Here is a 20,964-nt window from a genome sequence, read left to right as displayed (position 1 = left end):
AAAGGAAACCACGAATGAAAATTCTCGGTTTTAAAGCCATATCGTTAGTATTTTCATCGATGATTATACTGGTAATACGAAGTTTACGGACAGCGGTGTATATGAATAACATATTCTCTTACCTTCTTTTCGAAAAAAAACTTGATAATTTATCGGCTTTATCAGATTCAAACACGTTGGAATTTTGACCCTATCGTATCAGAAATTAAGTCTATTACACTTTACAGTGGCACTGGCGGGCAATCCTACTAAGCATTAATCATCATCGATCAACGGAAACATTCGGTGCTCGTTAACCGTAAATAAATTTAGTACCTTCATCGTGTGTTTTGTTTGTGTGCGTAGTATTGTTTACAAGCGAGTTGCGCTCTGCATATTACAATCTATAAATAGAATTGAAACGTTTGTCTGCCGTGGCTAATCTTTGGCTTGTCTGCGTCTATGTGTCTTTAGTCAAAGTTCAGAAACAAATAACTACCGAATAGAGGAACATAGCTCGCACTCATCTCAATTCTCATACTCTTCTGAGGATAGACTTCCGCTGTCCTGGAGCTTTGTGGTTGCACTTGTGCCGTGGTCACTTATCAGACAACCTTCTGCTATAAAAATAAAGCATTATAAATGTACTTCCTATTATATTTTTAAACTCGTATCACACCACGATTGTATCAGGCGGAAATTTCTCACATTTCTATATAATTGTTTTTAATTGCGTTTTCATTACTAAAATTGTTTCTTTGCATGTGTTTATTTGATTGTATTTGTAATGACCACGTGTAAAATAATTAAAACACGTGAGATTGGCATTTGTGCACAATGTGACGACTCCTCGATCCATTGATTTCAATAAACGATTCCCAAGAATGTGTGTTGATCTAATTAATGACCATTCTGATGTGTGTTGACATGCTTAATAAAGTGATATTCAAACAATTGTTTTAACACAGAAATCCTTAGACACTTATGAGCAATTCACAGTTTACTGATGAGTTTAACACATTTGGCTGTCTGCATATGTCTGTTACAAGCAAGGTCTTCATATAATAAAGGCAGAAGTCGATTACACCAATGTGGACTAATTTTAATTCTGAGGAACAAAAGAATTGATTGAAATTATCTGTTTCACGCGACTTATTATCAAAATATGTCAACAATTTTTAAATGATATTAAAAATGTTAAATAAGCACAAGTCGAAAGTTATTCTTACCTATTTATTATCTGGGTCTTAAACATAATTCACTTGTTTTTTTGTTCATAGATATTAATAGTAAAGCTAAGAGTCTTAACGTGTAATTCGATAAACACTTCTGATTATTGTGCCTATTGCTCAATATGTTACATGCATTACACCATTCAAAAGGAATTTTCTCGATGAATCGAAGTGACGTGTTCGCTAAATGATTATAACGCCAAAAACCGTAGTCGTTACATCAAATCTACATGTTGACTACAACCAATAGTTGTTCAAGTAATCAATATAGTTTTGCTAAAACAATTGTATTGAGGTATATGACTTAGATACATAAGGTGGCTGTAAGCGGAAGTGATACAGACACCTGTGCACCTATAGGTCGTTGACCCAAGGGTTTGTTTCTTTTCTGTCTCGTGATAGACGGCGACCTTGACGTCTTATTTGGAATAATACAATTTCAACTTTTCGACAAAAATGTAAGCGGTTTTTTAGGAAACTACTTCAGAATAGACAGGAAACAAAAAGCTTGGCGAAACGTTTAATTAAATACACGGAACTTTATGTATTTAATTTTATTTTAATTTGAGCTAATTAATGTATAATTTGTTTTTGCTTCACTTAAATAATCAAAGGCGCCTGTTGCCTTATTCGATCAACGACACACTTTGTAAACTGGACGATAGATTATTCCCCTGCAGCTACAGGTAAGGGCTGTGCATGTAATCCCAATAAGTATGCGAATCAACAACTGAATTAGTGTTTTTTACACACAATGTCCGCACACCCGATATGGTGGAAGTATTCAAAATAATACCGAATTTATACTTTGTTTAACGTTGTATGAATGGAAGCAAATATTTTGTTTAACATCTCATCACCTTCGTTGACGCCTCTTTCCAGGAAAAGCAAATATGCAAGTATGTGAGAGTTCTAATAAAATGTATGGATAAGGAAACAATATAGATGACAACAATAAAATTTCAATAATATCTGAAAAGGAAACGCATTGATCATTAACAATGGATGGCGAAATAATGAACAAATACATAAACTGAGAAATAGTTGCGATAATAACTAACAAATGTGTCGCAAGCCTAACGCTCAGCGAGGCACGTTTTGTTAAAACTTTACATTCTTTCTTTGTTAAGGTTTGGTAATTATATTAATAATTATCATCCAACACGAGGGCTATATATCGTAGATTTCATTGGCCCGCGGTTGGAACCTAAAAGTCTCATCACCGCAGTCGGTCTCACTTCAGTTGAATTATTAAATAATTGTTAACATTCATTTGAACAGTTAACCTTGGTAATTCATAAAAAATACATTTCATATTGTTTACATTTTGCGCAAGTTGTATTAAATTCGCCATATATGGGAGTATTTGTACATACTGGTGTATTGATTTGCTTGAGAAACGTACTCAACCTGCGTACATGCGCATTAAAAGGCATTACTGCGTTTCTTATCGGTTATTGCGCTTTATTAACCGTTTACGTCGTATTTTTTCGGTAATTTTTTTTTAATAAAATGACGTGGTAGGTATATTCCTACGTCTCGGTCAGATTCCAACGTTCGTTTATTTCTGTTTTATGCACTGTTGTGCTCTGATATGGAGGAAGTGAGCTTTGGCGAATGAGTACTTCAGATTAATATTGGAGGCGGTATGACTATAAACCACAAATGTAATGTATTAGATCAAAAAAAATAAGTACCCTTGAGCTAGTTATTTTAATACAATTTCGGAAATAAATCACCAACCTTGACAATATATCCGTTAAAGTTAAATACAATGAAACGTAATAGCAAAGTTATATTAGACAAAATATCAAGAAAAGTAGTTAGACAATGATTATAAATACCATGTTAAATTAAATAAATTCTATTGCAGCTATATCCGGGAAGTCCAGGATTCTGAGCAATGTAGACATGTTAGAAAATAAAGGGGAATCAATGTTTCCGCTTTTAATCGGAATAGCAACAATAGGTGGGAACAAAAGCTCGTTATAGAAAACGTAATTACAGGAGGTTGATGGCTGCTGGATATACGACCTGAATTTCGAGATAAGGGTAAAAACCTTCCGGATTCTTAGCAGTATATGTTAATATGTAGCCGTGGTGTAGACATGATAAGAAATTTTAAAGTGATAAATTTTAGCGAATTCTGACCTAGTAGTACTAGTGAGTTTACTAATTACATTTTATATGAAGCAAATAAACGTATCATAAGTTTACCGTAAACGCAGTTTGTTTATACATTTTAAGAACTATGTCAGTTGTTGGCACCGGCTTCGATGATTATTGTAGTAATCTCTTCCATCTGTATGACACCGTACTGACAGTGTCAGCTCTCTTCTGAACCTGCCAGCATTTCAAGTCAATTCAATTGTTGAATTGAATATGTGGAACAAAATATACCAGACGGTATTAGAAAAATATAGTTACAGGATTTTTTAAACACGTATCCCGTCACAAGATCTTCCCTGGAGGAGACAGCAACGCAAAGAAATAAGAATGCATTCATCATTTGCCAAGCACATACATTTTTATTCACAATAAATATGTTTTATTTTATTTTACTTTTTGATTTATATTCACTGTCTGATTCTTATTGCACAATAATGCATTACGTTCAAGCTTTTGATCCGTAGTCTGTTTAAATATCCAAACAATAAATAAAGATAATAATTAATAAACAAGAAGAACATACTAGAATGTCATGTTTGTTATGTATCGGCCGTTATCCATTATTGATGTTATAATTCAATATTATGATTTGGTTTACGTAGGACGTAGGTGATTAACGGGAGGGGCTATTTTTGTTAATGGCATTTTTTATTCTTAGTTAATTACTTGAGTTTTTCTTATTCTTAAACTATGCTTCTAATGTGATCCAATTACTCAACTTATTTTTTATACGGCACAGCGAAGGGACCTCACTGCTTCTGACATAAAGTGGAGTGGGGTCCAATTAAATCTCGACTGGCGAAAGGTGATTGATTACTCCTCGGCAGTCGACACAATTATGCCGGCCTGTTGGAATCGGATATACACGCTCTGATCTTGATACGCGACACACATACGTGGGCCACTATCGGAGTTTTAACACCTTGTATACGGTGGACGCTATCCGGGCGGATATAATATATATAAAACTTATCCACCGGTCTACGCTATAAAGGCAGGGTCCTCGAGGTCCCCCTGGCATTGTAAATATTTATTTGCATTAACTTGTTTGATAGTTTGTATATAAAAAGTAATTTTATGTTGTTGCAGCTGTATTCGTCCCCGAATTCCATACTGTGGACGCACGTGCGGTTGCTGGGGCTTGTGGTGTGTAACATGGCGGCGTCTACGGCTCTGCTCGTAGCCGCGTACGCCTGATCCTGCCAAACAACAAGGACAACTTCGCATTCATGGCCGCCGAGGTGATAACACTCTGACATTTATAATGTATCACCTGCAACTTGTTCGGTTGTCCTTGTTTATAAAATAAATAAAATAAGTTATTAGTCACGTAGGCAACTATAGTTGTATTTACGACAAATGAAGGTACATGATACTAATAATTACACTTAAAAGTAACCTAAAAAGCTAGCTCGAGCTGGTAGATACAGGACATAATGTAACAAAACATAAAAGGTACGATATGCTTCGGTACTATGTTTTCGAAGTGACGACATTTATGAATCAATAGAGAAGTAGTAAAGAGGAGAGGTTTCCCGGAGTGGTTGTGTGACGCGTGTCGCGTGTGTTGCAGTGCACGCTGCTGCTGGTGGCGGGGCTGCACATGGTGGCGCGCTACGCGCTGCAGCTGCGCGAGGTGGACGTGGCCGGGCCCGTCGCCTACTACACGCATCTTACATTCGACGTGAGTCACTATTACTATGCCGGCACATCCTGTTTCTATACTACCTTCAATTACAAACCAAAAGATGTCATCATTTACACAAATCTAACATATCGTTGTATTGAACTGTATTATCAGTTCCAATGTAGTTATTTGTTTATAAACAATCCTTGATAATATCTCCCGATCGATGTTGATAGTAATGCAATCAAAATACTTACAATAAGTGAGTAATGCATGTGTGTGTCAGGCGGTGTCGCTGGTGGTGGAGCTGGCGCACGTGGTGCACATGGTGATCTTCAGCAACATGCTGGTGTCGATGGCGTCGCTGGTGCTGCTGATGCAGCTGCGCCACTTGCTGCACGAGCTGCAGGCGCGCCTGCGCAGACACCGCCTCTACACCTCGCTCGCCACCCACATGAGCAAGACGTCAGTACACACCCTTAACTCTATACTATATTCAAAAAACACTAAAACTACCGTCTTCTTCTTTGAGATGTGTCAAAAATCCTAAAATCAGAAGATATAAATGAAAACTGGGTTGATATTTTGTTTCGCCTTCGGGGAATGTGGTATACATACATATTCTTTCTATGCTAAATTATTTTAGTTATCCTTTACTGATGTAGGCACCTAGTAGCTAAAGCTTTGTCAGCACAGGTGTACAGGCTCCATGTGGTCGATTGAATTAGCGCTCAGCATAGGGGAAGATGAGGCAAGCCCAAAACACCTTCTATCCCCTCGATCTAACCAGAACCACAGGATTTGCGGTCATGCGTGTCGGCTGTGTGACATAACTCAGCCTATTCTTTACTGCGCATATTTTAAATTTATTTAACAGTACATAGAAAAACAATAAACTCAATTAATACACGTGTATTAAAATAAACCATTTAAACTCAATTATCACAAATCAAAAACCGCAAGATATACATTAACGAAACCGCTAGATAATAATATAGTATCTAAATTCTAATTGAACGATGAGGTTCCGGTGATAAGCCAAAAGTCGTTAAGGAAGCATTAGAGATATCGGGGACTTTACCGACTGCTAGGCTAGGTGGGACCATACGCACACCTATCGCCTCGGCACCAAACTACCAGAAAATAAATTACCTTCCGTCTGCTAACCCTCCCATTCTCATGCTCTACATCTGGTTACGAATTTGAACAGTCTGCTCATCGCGTACTCTGGGAATATAAACTCTGGCATGATATTAATTGATTCATTTCGTTGCGGCATAAAAACAAATGAGTGTTCCCTGAGACTCGCTGAGCTTCACCGCTCGGTGTCATAAAATGCATGTCACTGTTGATCCTGGCTCACAGGAGGTGTAGTGGTGAGGGCGGAAAAGTCTCTATACTAACTTTTTTAGTTTAAGGTCTTTTAGTTCCTCATAAAGAATTACATAAATACACTTGTTGTTTTCCTTCACCGTTAAAGCGACGATAGCCTAGTTGGGTGTGGAACGGATTGCCAAGACGAATGTCGGCAGGTTCAAATCCCAAGGGCACACACCTCTGACTTTTCTAAAATCATGTGTGTATTCTTTGTGAATTTATCGTTCGCTTTAACGGTGAAGGAAAACATCGTGAGGAAACCTGCACATCTGAGAAGTTCTCTATAGGAAATTCGAAGGTGAGTCTACCAATCCGCACTAGGCCAGCGTGGTGGACTAAGGCCTAATCCCGCTCAGTAGTGGAAGAGGCCCGTGCTCAGCAGTGGGACAGTATATAATACAGGGCTGATATTATTACTTGTTGAGAAAATTATTTAGAAAATAAAATCATGGTTAACTACGAGCGTACAGAATTTAAAAGAGTAATACAATAAATGAAGATTATGTATATAAAGATTGAGTGGGTAAACTAAAAATTTTTCGGCGGCAAAGTGTCGATGTTAATTAGTAACTTTATTTTTTCTATCAGTGGACATTGATCTTGGAGATCATTGATGAGTAGTGTACCGACTTCGTATACTAGCCCATACTTGATTTTTACATATTACGTCGTAGTGAATCATCAAGCTATTAGCAATTCCAATCTCAAATAGAATAATGAATAACAATGTGTAATTTTATGCATATTATAGAAGAATGGAGTGACGAAACAAGGTCGCTCGCCTAATGTCTAGCGCTGCTACTGTGCCCAACAACAAACAATAGTAACACTAACCAGAAATATGTGTCACAAGGTACTGCAGAGCACTGCATTCATTACCCACAAATATTCAGTCCCCGCTTTCTGCTGCTTGGTGGCAGAAATTAGCAATTCAAACTTTTATCACGCAAAACCACCTGCGTACGTCCTTCCGAGATAAAAAAAAGGTAACCGATAGCGTTCAGGGAAATGCAGCTATTAGTAAAACATTCTAGCGGCGATAGCCTAGTTGGGTCTAGAACGGACTGCCGAGACCAATGTCCGCAGGTGCAAATCCCAAGAGCACACACCTATGATTTTTCTAAAAAGTTATATATGTATTTCTTGTGAGTTATCGCTTACTTTAACGGTGAAGGAAAATATCGCCGGGAAACCTGCATACCTGAGAAGTTCTCTATAGAAATTTTGAGGGTGTGTGAAGTCTACCAATCCGCACTAGGTCAGCGTGGTGGACTAAGGCCTAATCCCTCTCAGTAGAGGAAGCCCGTGCAGCAGTGCTGTATATAGTTGTGCTGATATTATTACTTTATTTAGTAAAACAACCCTCACACGCGTCGATAAGACTATTCCATCACAGTATCAGCAGTTAGAACATCAAATCATTACTAATGACTTGACTAATTAATTTTATATCAATGAGTGTAGACTACGTGACCGGCGGTCGTGTCGCGGCTCGGCTCACACCGTCTATGCTTTATGTTTTCCTGGTACTATTATGCGTTTACAAATGTCGGAAGAATGGTATATTATTTCTTTGTTTCGGTTCCTTGGTCATTATAAAACTACCTATTGTTTAAATATTTATTAGGGAATGCCTTTAAATTATGATTATGTAATAAAAACAAACAAGACTTCTGAAGGCTGACATAAAATGGTAAAATTACTGGAAAGGGCATTTAAAAACATTATAAAATCACAAATAAAATGCTTATAAAATTATATACAAAAGTATTATTATCGAAAGATTTTTTAAATAAAATATAAGATGATTTATCTGTTTGTTTATAATATTTATACAGTTTACGAAACTCGATGTGTAACAGTTAATTGTATGAGCCATTAAAACTACTTATCGGAGATTATTTAATTGATATATTGTACCGATTAGCGGATGTTGATAACAAGGACGGTGTAGTATTAACATCGGTTACAATGTGAATCATTAACATAATATGTCTAAGGTTCTGCTAATCAATGTTTACTCACGGTGCTTGTGAAATCTTCTCATGGTGACTTTAAATATTGTTTATTTATTTACTATGAGACTATGGCGGCGTCAAAATTGTTTTCCAAATTAAAACGTCTTTTATACTTTTAATAAAACGTAGCCTATATCTATGGATTGGATCTCCCGGGTCCACACTTCATCCAAATATATTTAATGTAGTATATTGACAAAGTTTTTACTTTAAAATTTATATTGTCACTTAGTAGGAGATTAAGAAGAGGTGCAATTGTACACTAACGTTATACTATATACATTCTGTGGTACCTAGACGGCGCAAACATTACCTTGGTAATGTTTGCGCCGTCTCAATATTAATTATTAATGTTACTAAGTTATATCTGTGAAAAGGTGTAACATATGTGCGTCTAATATATAACTAAATCTTTATGATACGAATGGTTTAGAGTTACTCTAAACCATTCGCATCGTCGAACTTCGGTGACGTAGTTGTATTGCATGCGCGGTACAGCAGCGCTCTGAGGTCCAGGGTTCGAATCCCGGTCGAGCAGTGATATTTTTTTCTGCTCAATATCAGCCCGAAGTCTGGAATTTATGTCCGATATGGATAGGTTCGCCTTCTATCACATCATGGGACGGAACACACTTGGCGAAAAGTGGGTACTCTAATTCCCCTGCATACCCCTTCGAGGATAAATGTGTGATATGCGTGTGTCGAATATTAAATCTGCTTCGTTTTCCGTTGCCCAGGCGGCTTGGCTACGTTTGTGCGTTCACTATGTTCTAGTTCTATTATTAAATCAATATGTTTTATTGTTTGTTATAGTTACCCGATGGCAAGCCGCGAGGAGGTTGAGAAGCACGAGGACAACTGCGCCATCTGCTGGGAACCAATGAAGGAGGCGCGCAAGCTGCCCTGCTCACATCTCTTCCACAAGTCAGTATATCACATCAACATATTATTCGTAGGGAAATATATGTATTTAATCGTATAGGTGTAGTGTGTCATTTGGCATATGTTGGACTATCCGTATCAAATATTATGGGAGTCGTTAATTGTAATGTAGATAATTATATAAACAAAACAATTAAACTTAATACTATAGAAAAAGTACAATATATTTGATATATCCGATATGATAAATTGTGTGTAAAGTGGACAGTTTATTAGTCTGCATATATGTATGTAGATGTAACAATAATGAATATTAAATAAAGTTTAATGAATTGTTCGTCGGGTCGTTGTATTGGTGTCTACTGAGTAAACAGGTCATTGTCATCAGTCATTGTATTGTTATTTAGCTTTTCCTTGATTGCCTCGGTGGCGTAGTTGTAATGCGAACGCAGTACGAATACGAGTACCAGCTGAGGTCCTAGATTCGAATTCTGAGTAGGTCCAAAAAAACTTATGGAGGAGGTTTTTATCTTAAAAACTACTCGATCACAGCTCGGGCTCACGAAGTTGTTTGTGTAATGTCTATCCTCCTACCCCGTGACTCGTAAAGCCGCTGTTCCTACGATAGATCTTTCTCTGGCCATGTCGGATTGCCGTCTCAGCGGATTATGAGAGTGAAGAAACAAAGAGTGCACCTGTGTATTGCGCACTCACTTGTGCACTATAATATCTCTTGCGTACCTGGCTGATCTCCGTTGAGGTTTGCCGCCATGGCCGAAATTTTCCTAGAAAGGGTTCATTCATTCAGCTTTCGCTCGCGTCTCCCCGCGTAATAACCCATCCGAAAATCAAAAAAATTAGTAATTGTCGAACCAATTTCAGAAATTCTTTATTCCTAATATTCCACGTTATCTTGGAGTGACATAGTTTACATTTTATCACTCGGAATTGATTTTAAGGTGGTTGATGTTGAAACAAAAGCAAGTGTTGTGAGGAATACAATATGTTTATAACGTTTTTATCAATCTTGTCGATCGCCCTTCATCCCTGTAACCTCTTAGTCATCCTTTACTTTCTTATATCATTCAACTGGTCCAAAAACCATAAGGTTTGGGTATAGCGGAAAAACATAATACCTAAGTGGTAAATTGTATTACTTAAGTAAATTGATAAGTCAACGTTGCACGTCCTCCTAGAAAGTGGAGACTGAACAGTCAATCTCGTACAGGTCGTAGGACTACGCTGGACGTAGGCCCCCGCAGCACGCGCCGCGCCACGCCGCGCACGCCGCGCACCCCGCACACCCCGCGCACGCCGCGCACCCCGCCGCGCGACACCCCAACCACTTCTTCCACTTCGACGGTATGCTATACTCTTTATTGTACTCCATACACTCCGTACTGGCTGTGCACTGTACAGTTCTATCTAGTACATTATGATTCCACGCTGTGCACTCACATGCCATTGCGTGTGCAGCTCATTATAATTTATTGAAATGTGTCAAAAATTATGAATTATATTTTTAAAATACGAAAACAATTCGAACATGTTGGTCAATATTTCCAACAATTTGTGAAACTTCTGTGAACTAGAATATTGCATTAAATCCAAAGAGACTTGTAACAACTAAACTTCTTATTGATTGCAGTTATGTAAAAAATTGAATTAAAACGTCAAAATGACAATTAACATCTTGGTGTAAAAATACAAAAATATTTTATCCGATAAATTAACGACAGACTAAATTCTATAAAATCGAGATGAGGGAATGAACCAAAACGTGGTGTTTTGTGGTGGTATTGGCAGTGTCATGCCTGGTACTGGCGGTGGCTCTGGATGAGCTCGCTCTGTTAGACCTGGATCAAGATCAGGAACAGTGTTTTGAACATTGTGAGCACTTCAAGTCCTAAGTCATTTAATATGGAACTTATTTTCCATTAGTTTCACAATAAACTGATTGAAGTCACCCGTAGAATAGTTATTACTCATTCTTTATATTAGGCAGAATAAAGTGGAATTGAAAATAGGCTACAAAAGACCGGCTTCGCTCTTTTTTAGGATTTTTCTAAAGCTGATATTATACTTTATAATTCTTTGCATAACGTATAATGGTCATAATGACTGTGATAATTAATTACTAAGGAAAGTTTAGAACGCAATCGTGTCAAGGTAATGTAAGGAAAGTGGTGAATTAGATGAATGTTTGTTTGTATTTTGCCGCGTAATATGTATTTGTGTATATGAGTGTGTTAGTGTGACAGCAGTAGTGTGTGTGCGCAGGGTCCCGGTACGTGTCGTGGCTGCCGAGCTTCTCGGTGGAGGTGTCGCGCGTGCGCGAGCTCGACCCGCACGCGCCCGCCGCGCCGCCCGCGCCGCACGCCCCACGCGCCCCGCGCCCGCCGCGCGCCCCGCACGCCCCGCACGGGCTCCTCGACGCGTACGCGCTCGCCGCGCAGGTACACCTTTACACTCATATACGTGGCGCAAGAGAGTGACTACCGTAACCTTATTATAAAACTGTCGCGTTTACTATCAATAATGCATTTTGGCTATCTCGGTACTGTCGGCACTGTACAGAGCGTGGATGTGTTGGTTGCAGGTGCAACAAATGTTCCCGCAGTACAGCCTGAGCGTGCTGGCGGCGGACCTGACGCTGACGCGCTCCGCCGACCTCACGCTGGAGAACATCCTGGAGGGCCGCCTGCAGCCCAACACCACCGACCTGCCCGCCGAGCCGACCGGCACCGCCGACCGACCAGGTGAGCCCTGTCGCGTTACATTACCCGATTTATTTTCGCAAATGATATAGTTATCATCAAACCCACCTTAGCTGTGTAGAGTCTCGTACATAGACACCGAGTGTATATGCACGGTAACCTGACACCAACTTCAGAGTCAAGTTTGAGGTAATATCATGCGGCTGATTACGAAACCATTAAAACTTCAAATTAAACTAGGCTTATGCTAAATATATATATTTTTTAAATATTCCTAATTTTTTTTACCGCAACAGTTGAAGAGACGGCGCGGCCCTCTCCTTCGCGGGCCACCGCATCCGCCTCATCAGCCAGCATCGCCGGCACCAGCAGTGCTACCGACACCAACACCTCCACCAGGTCCCGCAGTGATGACGACAAATGAGTCATTAATTACGTATTATAAACTGGAAGATTAATAGTTTACTGTCGCATTTTACATAAAAGATCTTTTGCGTAAATGTGTTAATTAAGTGTACCGTGGTGTGAATAGCGTCAGCGGGTACGGAGAGTACGGAGTACGTATACTCTCATTCGGGAACAATGAACATAGAAACGCGAGTGAGTTTGCTCCTCCCGCCATGCTGGCGACGATTGCTCGACTCAAGCACTCGTTCCATTGTAGTCCGTTATTATCGGCTTGTGTATTCTGCCGGCCGCGTGTGCTGACTGTGTTTGTACTATGTACACTTAGATGCAACAGTTCTGTCCAAAAATATGATAGGATTATAATTTGATATTGTATATTAGTATAACATGTGTGCTCGGTGTGTGCAGCAATGCGTCGGCGGAGCTGGAGGCGGAGTCGGAGGCGGCGGCGGCGGGGGCGGGCGGGCGGCGGGCGCGGCGCGGTTCCCGTGCAGCGCGGTGGAGCGCCAGGCGCGACCTGCAGCGCCGCAAGCTGCTGCTGCTCGCCGCCGCGCGCCGCCGCTATCTGCAGCGCGCCGCGTGAACACGCCACCGCCCCACCACCCCGCCACCACGCGGTCACCACACCTAACACATTATATACTGCGCGCTGTTTGAATTTCCCAGTCTGTAGTTAACCCTGAACGGCGGCTCAACTAATTATTGATATAATAAAGGGCTACAAGAGATGTATAGGGAAAGATACCATCCTCATGTTGGCAATGTTAAAAATCGCGTATTGTTCTGTTATATAAAAGCAGACTTGTCCATTACTGGACATTACTTAACACAATGACACTGTTGTACACTGCACCACGGCTGGATCCCGCCGCACTAACCAACAACTTCTGCGTGCATCAGGCAACATTGTTGCGCAACAATGACACTCATCATACTTGCCAGAACGGATATATAAAGTAGACCGCGTAACTATTGCCGCCTGTAGTTAGACATATATTAGGACTGTTGATGCAGAACGTAGGAGTAAAACCAGTGAACTATTCCCATTCAGGGAACATACAGGGATGATAAGCCGACAACTGATTGCAAGGTTGTCGCTAACCAATGACAAGGAGGACTAAAGATTAGTTTACACGTTTTTTTTTAAATACTTTGGCAACGCTGCATGGTATTATGGCAACTAGTTTTCTAAATCCCTATTTTCTAAAGATTAAAAAGGAAGCTAAAGGAACATATTCAATGTAAATAATTAGTAACATGACATTAAAGATCTAGTTTAAGTATCTACCGAGAGGGAAGGAGCCCTATCTTGCCTCCCTTGGCTACGCTCATGCCGTAATATTGCGTACAATCGTCACTATTCAATGTTCTCTGTTTACATCGATAGAGCTTCATGTCCAACATCAAATACTATGTGGATATGTGCTCGGGTTCACCATTTTTTCTTTCTAGAATTTATATTTTATCCAAGCACTTCAATCTTTTAATAAGTGATGTGGAAAATTCAATTTAAAATGTTTAAAGCCTGATCCTACGATTTAAACGAATGTTGGTGGACTCTGGCGCATATCCCTTTGGTACCCCGTGTCCCCTGCTATACCGCAGCAACATAATGTAGCTAATGTATACTCTATGTGTATTGTTGTGTGATTGTATGAACGTTAACAATTCACTTTATGTGATATATTCTATTAGGATTTTAATGTTTATAATTTTGTACGTATATTAACCACTTTTTTAATTTACCGTAGTACGGCACGATGTTACGGAACAAAATTTACGAAGAGGCTTTCACATTTTCGATTTAAAAATTATTTTTAGCAATAAAATCTTTCCGCAAAGGCGCATTGCACATTTGTAAGGTAGACGAATAGACTTGTTGTCGATATGCGAAGGTGAATATCGGTCTATCTCCCTCGCACCTGTGCAGCGTTATTACAGTGACATCACTCATAGATTGCTGTATACTTTTCTGTTAAAAACAGAACGATTTTTAAATTCTTACCGCCTATTTAGGATATAAAAGTGAGCTTTGATAGGTTTTAAAAATACCAACAAAATTTAGTAAGATACTACCGTTCTGTAATACGATAAATTATAAAAGTGGGCCATTTTTTATAACCTTATATTCCATCTTATAGTTCTCATAACAACAAGCATAAAGATATACATCAGAACATGTACGGTACTGAAACAGTTCGTTTTAATTTGATGCTTGTTGATGTGATAACTGAAGTTCAGAGTAACACGTGAATTTAGCCTCAGGTCAAATAGCAGTTATAACACATTTACATGTCTATTATAATGATTTATGTCATAATAAACGGCAAATATATACAAATGTAGGAATAAACTACGCTTAGCTTATTATACGTGTTACTCTGAACTATGTACAGGTGATGCCAAACTTTATGTCCATTCGTTTACTGACTTCACGGCATACAGATTGGCGTCAGTTGCGCAGGACACTGTGCGTCCGTGACGTAACGTTAGGACCTTTACTCGCGGCGTACGACTTATTTTGTATATTGATTAAAAAGTATTTTTGTAAATAATGAGAGAAAAGTAAACACGAGTGGTGCAAACTTGTTAGTTAAAGTATGGAATCGGAAAGACTCAAAATTTTATTAAGTAAGTACATTTCATGTCCACCATGTTGATTGTAGTCGACGTTAGAATGTAAACGCTAAACTGATCTCTCATATGTTAGTTTAAAGTCTAAAGCGTAATGTGCAAACTTTACAAGTAGTGAAACGACGTCGATGTTAGTGTAAGTATGACGCTTCTCATTCAAATTTTAGTGTGATATTTCCATCCCATTTTCTATATCAATTACTTATAAAATATTTTAAGTTAGTTTATTAGAACTGTTGTAAATGCAGACATTATGTTTCGGTCTCGCAACATTTATGCTATAAACCTTATATTTTTCTTTTTTTAATATTTTATACTATTTCTAAATAAAACCTGTACATAGCATAAAATACCAGTTTGGACCTGTTTATTAACAATTATTAAATAATGAAGACAATATATGACCTCCATCATATTGTTGTATTTGAGGTATCATAGTGGGTTCAAATATTTGGTAACTTATCACTTATGTCTGATTTAGACAAATTGATTCGAATAAGAAAGTGGAGAATAAATACACAATTTTTGAGACAACACCATCTGTCAAGTTGTGGATAACCTTAATTGATAAATGAGTTTTCTATTCTTGTTTTGATGTTATAAGATCCTCTACTACTCCTAGATGCTTGTGTGGATCAGACAAACCTCTTTTTACGAGATCACTAACAAATAAGCTATAGATATAAGACCTTTTTGCTGTTTATATGTTGGTACATAGTCAATGTTCATGTTTGTAATGAATCTAAATTTTATTGTGTATTGTGCTGGATACAATAATGCACAATTAGACGCGTGTGCGGACTGTAACGGCTGTGTGCGAGACTCGCTCGGCCGTCACACCTCTGACAAATGTACATGGTTATTACAATAATATTATATAGATGATAAAATACTTTAATAATCTACTAATAGTGACATCTTTTAGACCAACTTCGCCTCAAGGTGAGCCAAAACAAACTGCAATAAATAACTAGTTAAATAAACCCTGTATTCATATACTCTTCTGGCCAACTCCTTTATTTATGAGAGATTGGTCACCATATTAGGTGTAACAATTTAATGTAGGTCAATATACAACTACTTCTATTGGTCCTTAAGGCAAAGATGTATCTACTGGCAAAATATCAACCCCTATTTTTATTGTAGCACCCTTTACTCAATAAGTATTGCTGTTAGTGAATGAAACAAATATCAATGTTATTGTATAACTAGTTGTAAAGGATTTGAGCTTATATTTTTTTACTATTACTGCTGTTGGGAAATTCTCCTTATGAATGAACATGCTTGTGGATATTGTGTGTATGAATGAAGTTAGATTTACAATATTTGTGTTGAATAGCTCATGTGTATGTGTCCAGAATAAACAATAAACTGAAGTAATACTTACCAATGCCTCAGTTCTAAAATGTAATTCAAATTTGGATTAACAGGAGATAGCTAAGATTTAGAATTGCTTGTCATAAATTTATTTATATTGTTGTTATTTAATGAATCTCCATAATCTTTGGGTTATAATTAAATAATGAATGATAAATTACACATTATTATAAGACATGTCAATTTATATCTTAGTTATCTCTCGAGAAATGTACATGATAAAACTGGTCATAATAAGATTCTCTTTACCAATAAATATTATTAATCAGTATTTTAAATAATTTTGTATCAATGTCATATAATTAAAGATTCAGACATAAGTCATAATTTGCTTAATAACTGATTGAAAATGTTTATTGAAAAGTCCAAATATTGCAACGTCTGGAACATCCGCATTGAAATTGTATTTGTGTTTGACGATTAGTAAATGTACACTAGAATAGAGTCCTGATGTTAAAATTGTAATATTAATTTTAATATTTTATTGAAAATTGATTCATGACTAGTCAGAATAAAATAAATTACATGAAAATTCTTTTATTTTTGTTAGGGTAATATCAGGCTACTGTTTTGATTTTTATAGTGTTCTATATTATTAGGATTCTTATGATAATGTGATATGCAAAATACTTTTATGTTGGTGAAAAGCAACATATCATGGGTAGACTATATAGATTATTTCAAAACCCAGAATCTTTAAGAAATCAATACTACTCACAGATTAAATAGATTCAAATAAAATAATAAGATGGACCTGAAGAATATTTACTTAAAAAATAATTATAATAAGGCTCATACAATTATCCTATGAAGTTGACAACTACAATGTGCAAAACTAAGTGTGCAAAGATGAAGTCTGTAACCAGCGCCTAACAGCCCCCTTGGAACTCATTCTTGTTGTCTGGGTTTACTTGCAGTCTCAGGCACACTAGAAAACCAAAATCATATTTGATTAGTAAACATTCTAACATAACTAATTTATAAGGAAATGCGTAAATTGACATAAATTAGCAATTTGAAGAATTGTTCTGGAATAACCCTATAAAAGTTGCCTTTAAAAAATGTATTGCCCATTTCATTTTGGACTGTGTATTTGGGAACTACCCCGACTCGTAGTACTATTCTATAACATGTCTCATAGCTAATACGATTCTTAAGAAAACATGCTCATATTGTGCAGCTCCACTTACTTGCAGTGATAGCTTAGCCGAATATAGAGATCAGATCACGAATATAGTTTATTTGGTTTTATGAAGGCTAAAGCTACATGTGGATCTTACCTCCGAGAACAAACGAGCTGACGGTAGATATGAAGCCGCTCAAGAAAGAGTTGAATGGAAACGTGCCGACAAGACAACAGTACACAAACTGTATCACAGCCGTCAAAAACACATACAGCAGATAAGCATCGATGATCTTTAGCTTCTTCGGCGTCTTCGAAGTGTATTCTTGATATAATTTAGGGATAACTGCGGTTATTGAGGACATTTTGCTGTTTGATGCGGCTTTTTCTACGTTAATTGTCCAGAAATACACGTCATACATAATAAAATGACATTGACATTACAAATTTTCCTGTTGGCAATATGTATTACCGGTTTTCTCTGGAAGGCAGTGAACGTAATTATTTATAAAATGTATGCTAAAGATATTGAAATATTTTATTTTAATGTTGGAACATCGCTTGAAACGTCAAAGTTTTAGAATTTGTGCATGTCATTCGTGATTCGCCTCATTCGTAAATATTACTAAAATTGTAATTTGAGTCTTTGTCTTTCGTAGTTGAATAATTATAATAAAACAAAATGTTGAGTCTTGATGGAAATTTCCCTGAATATGCTGTACCTGGAGCCAAACAAGTGCGCTTCGAGCCATACGCAGACAACGGCGGTAGCATTGTGGCCATCGCCGGTGAAGATTACGCGGTGATTGGGGCAGACACTCGGCTCAGCACTGATTCTCCATATATACTGAGATCAGAAGAAGCTATTCAAGTTATCAGACCGCACCGTGCTTGGCGCCACCGGATGCTGGTGCGACACGCTCACTCTAACGCGGCTGCTGAAGGCGCGTATGCAGATGTACGAACACGAGCACAACAAGTCGATGTCGACACCCGCAGTCGCTCAGATGCTCTCCACCATGCTGTACTACAAGCGTTTCTTCCCATACTACGTGTCCAACGTGTTAGCGGGCATCGACGCGGACGGTAAGGGGTGCGTGTACAGCTACGATCCTATTGGACACTGCGAGCGCTCTAACTACCGTGCTGGGGCTCTGCAGGCGCTCAACTGCAGCCCCTGCTCGATAACCAGATAGGATTGAAAAATATGCAGAATGTGAGCGAGGCCCCACTCCCCAGGGAGAAGGCCCTCGCGCTCCTGAAGGATGTGTTCATCAGCGCAGCAGAGCGCGACATCTACACAGGAGACTCTATATACATACTCATTATTACAGCTAATGGAATGCAAGAAGAGAAGTTTGAACTGAGAAAGGATTAGATTTTGTAGTGCTTATAACAATAAATATTTTACATAATATCAAAATGATTTTTATTTCTTCATTTACAAATAAATGACATAAGTAACAAGTAACCAAATTTATTGTTAAAAATAATTACAAGGTAACTACAATATACCCTAAATACTTTGTTCATAAATATTTACATTATTTCAATAAAATTGAAGGCATAATAACATTTTAATACAATTTATTTATTTATTTATTGTACTTAGGCATAACAAATATATTTTGTGGAAATATTTTGTCGAACATCTCATTAACTACTTCTTGGCATGAATTTTCACCTAGAACTGTTGCTTTTAACCGAGGTGGAGTTGTATTTCCAGCTTACTAGAGGATGTATGTTGTAACAGAGTTCCACAGTGTCTCTGGGTGGGACGGTCACTGACATTTTTTTATATCCAGAAAACATATATGCATCCTGCGCTGCCCTCTACAGCAATGCTCAACTTTATAGGGTTTGTGGATTTACCTCTCAAAATGCACCGCAGAGGAACAGATGTCAATTGCTGAACAACTGCAGGATAGTCGACGTCTACAGCTATGGGACACTCTTCTATCGACAGGCCCGACAGCGCTGTGGTGCTCATCACACAAGACCCCCTCTACTACTCTTTCGGCGCCATTTAATATTGTATAAACCAACTCTTGTGGGAATGTCCTTTGGCTTATACTTTGCTTTTATACAGACAGCATCACAAGCTACATGCTTCTCAGCTACTTCAAGATTACTAATACAGGATAAACTTTTTCTTCATCTGTATTTCTAAAGCATTCAGATACTTCTAACTCAGTATCTATTATAAAAAGATCCCATGGGCTTAAGATCTTTATCTGGGGCATCACTATGAATGGATCATCTACAAAGCACTTAGAAATAGGTCTGAAATTCATGGCCACAAAGTTAGTGCTTACTTCAAAAGGTTTAATGACAGTTATTTTAGGGTTCGGATTATCAGGGGAGCTTAACAAAGATAATGCAATTTTAAAATTGTTAATAGGACTTTCCTCATTATTTGTTATCGTGAAGGTGGTGGGGAACCACTCGCCCTGTAAAGCAGGGCTTGCATTTGTTATTACAATTGACAATTTGCTCTCCCTAGATGTTACATTGGCAACAGTCAATGGCACTATGCAGTCAAACTCATAGTCAGCTTTGGGACTCATGATGAAGTGGAGTAGTTCTGGATGTATTGTGGTGTCTGATAATTTAGATTCATCCATTTTAAAATTCAAAGTAATCTTTCTTTTCCTATCAGCATCCAAAACAAAAGAAACATTTTTGATGTGCAATTCTGAGCCATTGTCATGAGGATTGGGTTTGAATTGGCACAAGAACTGTTTCACTTTGCCACCCTGTAAAAATATGGAGGCACTTCCTTCATCAGTTATTGGAATCTCAATAGTTTCTGTGTGACTAGATATTGTTATAAAGCTTTTCTTCACCTCCAGTGTGGTAGTGTATGAGAGTCTCACATACACTTCCACATCAATCATTTCATCCATCCTATACCTTGCCTGTTTGAACTTAGGTTTCACTTCCAGGAAACTAGATATATTAATCATATCCACAGATACATTCAGTGGTTCTTTTTCAATAGACATCTGCCACAGTTCTAAAGCTTTACTCTGGGATGTAGCTGGTAAATCCGGTTCAGCTGCAGGGATATTCATGTTGAGAACTGACATGATGTTCCTAAATATCCTATCTTTATCATTGTTTGGCACCTGAATATATTTTGATAGTGCTTCAATGGAAAGCTGTAAGTAGTCTTGTATTTTAGCTGACAAGTAAGCACACTGCAATGCTCGATTGAGCACATGGGAAGCAAGGAACCACCACTTCTCCCTCCTGTAGTCCCAAAGCATGTGAGTGAGCAAGGTGAGAGCTTTACCATAGTCAGCAGAGTAAAAATATTCATTTGCCATCTCTACCACTAACTGCTTCCTCATTCTTGGTGAGTGGAATGTTTTAAACTGTGATATGGCACAGCCCAAGAAGTTTATAATCATTGTTGAAT

At 38.1% G+C, this 20,964-nt stretch overlaps 3 protein-coding genes and 1 pseudogene across 3 annotated transcripts in view; 2 read left to right on the top strand and 2 right to left on the bottom strand.

The window, feature by feature from the left end:
* LOC115454988 (E3 ubiquitin-protein ligase AMFR) overlaps nucleotides 1-12,992 on the top strand; it is a 60,809-nt gene extending 47,817 nt beyond the window's left edge. The window contains 2 exon segments of the mRNA XM_037439430.1: nucleotides 12,298-12,400; nucleotides 12,818-12,992. Coding sequence (XP_037295327.1) covers nucleotides 12,298-12,400; nucleotides 12,818-12,992 — 278 coding nt within the window.
* A 4,177-nt stretch (nucleotides 12,993-17,169) lies between these two features.
* On the bottom strand, nucleotides 17,170-17,975 carry LOC119189467 (annotated as a pseudogene).
* A 121-nt stretch (nucleotides 17,976-18,096) lies between these two features.
* LOC115450452 (proteasome subunit beta type-1) lies at nucleotides 18,097-18,966 on the top strand. Its single transcript, XM_030178468.2, is given in 3 exon segments — nucleotides 18,097-18,395; nucleotides 18,397-18,689; nucleotides 18,692-18,966. Coding segments are annotated over 3 exon segments (693 nt in total). The 5' UTR covers nucleotides 18,097-18,225; the 3' UTR covers nucleotides 18,922-18,966.
* Nucleotides 18,967-19,113: 147 nt separating this feature from the next.
* LOC115450445 (trafficking protein particle complex subunit 11) overlaps nucleotides 19,114-20,964 on the bottom strand; it is a 28,621-nt gene continuing 26,770 nt past the window's right edge. Inside the window, 5 exon segments of the mRNA XM_037439172.1 lie at nucleotides 19,114-19,270; nucleotides 19,272-19,367; nucleotides 19,369-19,550; nucleotides 19,553-19,696; nucleotides 19,699-19,882. Of these exon segments, the coding sequence (XP_037295069.1) occupies nucleotides 19,139-19,270; nucleotides 19,272-19,367; nucleotides 19,369-19,550; nucleotides 19,553-19,696; nucleotides 19,699-19,882 (738 nt within the window). The 3' untranslated portion in view covers nucleotides 19,114-19,138.

The sequence above is a fragment of the Manduca sexta genome, chromosome 16 (assembly GCF_014839805.1).
Source record: "Manduca sexta isolate Smith_Timp_Sample1 chromosome 16, JHU_Msex_v1.0, whole genome shotgun sequence".
Classification (NCBI taxonomy): domain Eukaryota; kingdom Metazoa; phylum Arthropoda; class Insecta; order Lepidoptera; family Sphingidae; genus Manduca; species Manduca sexta.
This window is presented reverse-complemented; position numbering and strand designations above follow the sequence as displayed.